At 32.9% G+C, this 4,604-nt stretch overlaps 1 protein-coding gene across 1 annotated transcript in view; it reads left to right on the top strand.

The window, feature by feature from the left end:
* Positions 1-4,604, top strand: part of LOC106871330 (adhesion G protein-coupled receptor A3) — a 54,573-nt gene that overhangs the window by 43,251 nt on the left and 6,718 nt on the right. Inside the window, exons 26-28 of the mRNA XM_014917725.2 lie at positions 208-348; positions 2,626-2,766; positions 3,637-3,737. Of these exons, the coding sequence (XP_014773211.1) occupies positions 208-348; positions 2,626-2,766; positions 3,637-3,737 (383 nt within the window). The remainder of the gene's footprint in view (positions 1-207; positions 349-2,625; positions 2,767-3,636; positions 3,738-4,604) is intronic.

The raw sequence follows: 4,604 nt of genomic DNA on the forward strand, positions 1-4,604 counted from the left end.
TATATATATATATATCTATATATATATATATATATATATAAGTTTTGAGATTTTCTAGCGAACATGATAAGAAAGTTCAAAACTAAGGTTTGAATTTTTATGCAAACTTGAACACTATATTAAAACATTCTGTTAAATGATAGTAATATGAGAGTATAACACTCATGTATGATCTTCTCAGCATTTTACTTTGTCTCCTCTTTACAGGTTATACAAAGATCTGGTGACGGAAAAAATAGTAAACCTGAAAGCTTTATAAACAGTCGAATTATAACTGCAAATATTCCAAAACAGCCCATATCTGACCTTGAAAATCCAATATCTATGTCCTTCAATTTATTATATAAGGTAATATCTAATTATCTAATTATTCCTGCTGTTGTTGTTGTCATTGTTATTGATAATATTTCATCCAACGGTGATTTTTGGATCTTTCTGAAAGAAATATGATCCAATATGGTGGTAGCGGCGGTGGTGGCAGTGGTGGTAGACTTGAAAGTTTTTTTAGGATAGAATTGTATGTTTCTAATGTTGTGGTTGTTGCATAACTCTCCACTAACCCTGATCGAGCGCACCTATAATGACATGCATTTCAACAATGACCATCTCAACTTTTATTGTTATAATGTATTCAGATTTCCATTAAGCATGTCCTCCCGCTTTTGACCTTTTATATATAATTGTTTTATTGTATATCATTTATTTTTTTTTATTTGAATCTGTATATGAGGAAGAATAAGTCCAAATATTATTTTGGATCAGTTATTATTTATTGTGAAGATATTGATAGAAACTAAAGTTACTGATAGTTAACGATAGAAAACTGGGATAACATCATGAACGAAGTATTTCGCGTTAGAAATAAGTGACAGATAACTCAGAGTACAGCGGGCGTATACTTTCATTCAAATATATATTTACTAGACATCTCTGCACGAAAATATACGGGATAATATGTTGAACGAAAACATATGGGATAATATGTTAAGGGGCTTAAATTTTATGGTGTACTTTGAGAGAGATCTGGCAGAAATTTCTGTCGGGTAAAGTGTTCTATTGTCTGTATATGTGCTAAGGTGTTTTGCCACATGTAGTGACAGAGAGTAGTTTGTTTAGTTGCGGCACCAAACTTGTCCTTAATTGTCCAATTGATATTTCATTGTTTCTTTGTTTCATTATATACGCGACCTTTGGTTGTGATTTCTCTGAAATCCTGTGAGGTTTAATAAAAAATATGCTATTTCATTTTTTTCATTTTATAGTGTTTTGTTATAGAATCATTGGCGCCCCAGAATAATTAGCAAAATAGCTGATGGGAATGATATATTGTTTGTATAAAAGTGGTATTGTTTATTTCTTATAAATAATTGAGGGCCTAGCATGCTTTTAGTTTATTTGTATGTCGTTTTGCTTTATTGTGTCTTTCGTATGTGATGTGAATGAGTTAATCCTTGTTTTACTTGTTTTCAGTATGCGTGATATGTATATATTGTAGAGTCTGGTCGATGATTATATATGATATTTTATGCCGACTCATGTTAGAAGAGTGGTGATGTATTTAATAAGTTTTCCTTTCAATTTATTTGTTAACATCTAGGCTCACAATTCGTTGTTTTGAGTCTGAAATATTTGGTAAATAACGGGAGAATGGGGGTAGTAATGATATCGTATTTATTATAGGATTTCATATAGCCAACGTAAGAGTTCGAGCAGGTTATGTAGATTTAAGCTGAACTGCATTATATATATACAGAACTTGAATATATACAGAACCAGAATATATACAGGTTCTGTATATATTATTATTGAACATTGTATAAACTTAGTGATCTGAGCGTATTTTGTGCCGCATTTAAATGTTTGTATTAAATTATTAGTTTTTTTTTTTTATAAATAGATGTAGAAGAACGAATTCAAACCATTTACTGACCTCAGTGGCACAAAGAATGGTATATGAAATCCATTTTCTTTTTGTTTATTCCGTTTAATCTTCGGAATTATACGAGTATTTGTGGGGCTTTGTCCTGCCACTATGTTGGGAATTACGAGATCTAATCGTATCGTTATGATGTAAATCTCGTGTGTGGTGATGGAAATTTTTTTTTTAAACCATTAAATTTTAGGCCACTTTGGTTGTATTTTCTTATCTCCATTGTACTGTTTCTGTAGAATGTATTGTCATTTTACTTTTTTTTTTTTTTAGCGTGTGGATTTTTCAAGAGTTTATTATGATGATCTTTGTCGCTGTTGCTTTTGCTGTTGTTTTGTTTTGTTTTTAGTTATTGTTTGTCTCTAGAGCATCCTTGCTCAAGCAGCTTAAGATGGAATACACATAGCAGTCGTGAACACTACGTCATTATATTTTAATTTCATTTAAGGTATCTATGGGTGAATTAACTGATGTATCTTTTAAGAGTCTATCCTGTAATCTATGAGAATATACAGAGATTTATAAACGTGATGGAAACATCACCTCGACTATGTCACAACTACTGGCGTGATTTGCAAAATGAGTAACAAGAGAAAACTAATGACTGTGGAAACCTTAGCAAAGACAATTCATAGTGACTACACTTTGTTACAAAGTAATTCTATTACATTATCAGGCATTTAATTTCTTTTCAGAATGGTAGCAACTCACGGTGTGTTTTCTGGGATGACACCCCGGGACATAATCCTCATTGGTCAACAAGTGGTTGTAAAACTGAACGTAAAGAAAAAGTTTATTGTTCCTGTAACCACCTTACAAGTTTTGCAATATTAACGGTTTGTACAATTATGACTCGTTAATTACCTATAATTGTAAATGTCATATGTACGTATTAATGCAGTTTTCAAAGTGTGTCGGTAAATAAAAGAAAATACTTGTACCTTCTTATTTTAAAACTTATTGCTGTTGCTGTAATTGTTTCTGCTTGTTATTCTTGATAACAAATAATATTTAATTTTGCATTTAATCTCGCATTTGTTTCTATTATCTAAATATTCATAGGTGACACATGCTATCGCATTTGTTGTCAAAATATAACAGCCCAAATGGCAAAGTTCAACAAGTACTGAGAACCCTATCAAAACGCCAGTTGTTGGTATCTTGTCAGTGGCAATCTACAGTGTCCTTGAACATACACATATTCTACAATACACAAAGTCTCCCTACATATACAATGATACCACACTATATAACAAGTATAAGATACCATCATGAAGGTCTTATGATGCAATAACTGTTTTTAGTTACTTGGTGTTAAGTGAATGAGAAGTATGTGCTTCTGGGAGAGGACGACATATCTTAGTTAATATGTACTTTAATTGTAGCAGGTAGAATTAAGTGTACTGATAAAATATACAAAGAAATACTTTTAGCTAATTTGAACTCAAGACTTATAGATTAGTGATACATTTGTACATCTATTAAATCAACTCATATACATACCAGCATTATGAAAAAAGCTGAACTTTATATAAGAACTAACTTTTGTTTGACATGTAATACAAGATGGTGAACGAATATATTGTTTCTAATGTAGGATACAGAAATCTACATCTTTTATACCAAACATAATTTGTATAAGTATTGACAAATACTAAACATATAAGAAAGAGGAGGAGCTAATATCTTGTTTGCTTCTATTGCAGGATGTCGACCAGAATGTCAAGTCATATTTTATATGCTATATTGGCTGTGGAATATCATTGTTCTTCCTCATCCTAACAATAATAGTTCATGCTCATTTCAAGTAAGCATTTTAATTTCTATTTTCATAAACTGTTCAAATACGGGAAGACAGTGGCCATCACTTCTCGAAGTCCTCCTAGATTGATAAGATCAATATGGCTGCTTTAGGTTGATATGCGGAGTGAAAAAGAAGAAAACAAACACATCAGCGAGGAGACAATTCTTGATGTTGCAACATATGTTTCAGTGTAGTATTTTGTGGGTGAGGTATGAGACAATGAGCGAGATTTATTGTGTGTGATTAAGCAGAGCTCCTATATAAGTAGGCAGGTATGTATGCTCGTGTTTGTATGTTCGTGTGTGTATGTCTATGGATATACGGAGAACATTATGTGATATTTAATATCTGAGACTACCTAGGGTGCTTTAGTTCTGTTTTGTTTATGTTGAGAGAGAATGAAGTACAAAACTATTACAGTTATTAAGAAGTTATTATGTATTGAACGAAATTAAGTTGTAATGTTCTTATTGGATGATATTTTCATAGTCTCCGCTCTTGAGATCAGTGTAAGATGGTTTGAAATGTCTAGGCTGTGTGTTTATGACACCCATGTGTAGATTCTTAAGAAGAGTTAAAGGGTGGTATCATCTCTTTAAAGTGTATACTTTATTCTGCCTTGCCTCGCTTTACCTCGTTGTCAAGAATATGATTCAGGTCAACTGAAGAATTTTCAGCTTCACACAGAATCCACAAAACGTATTGATTTAGCTTTCCATTTCTTAGTTACAATCTCATTCAGCAACAGTGACGGCTGCTATGGCGGCGGTAGTGGCGACAGCAGTGGCCGTTGGAGGCGGCGGTAATGGCGGCGGTTGGAGGCGGCGGTGATGGCGGCGGTTGGAGGCGGCGGTGATGGCGGCGGTTGCG

Source organism: Octopus bimaculoides, chromosome 10 (assembly GCF_001194135.2).
Source record: "Octopus bimaculoides isolate UCB-OBI-ISO-001 chromosome 10, ASM119413v2, whole genome shotgun sequence".
Lineage (NCBI taxonomy): Eukaryota > Metazoa > Mollusca > Cephalopoda > Octopoda > Octopodidae > Octopus > Octopus bimaculoides.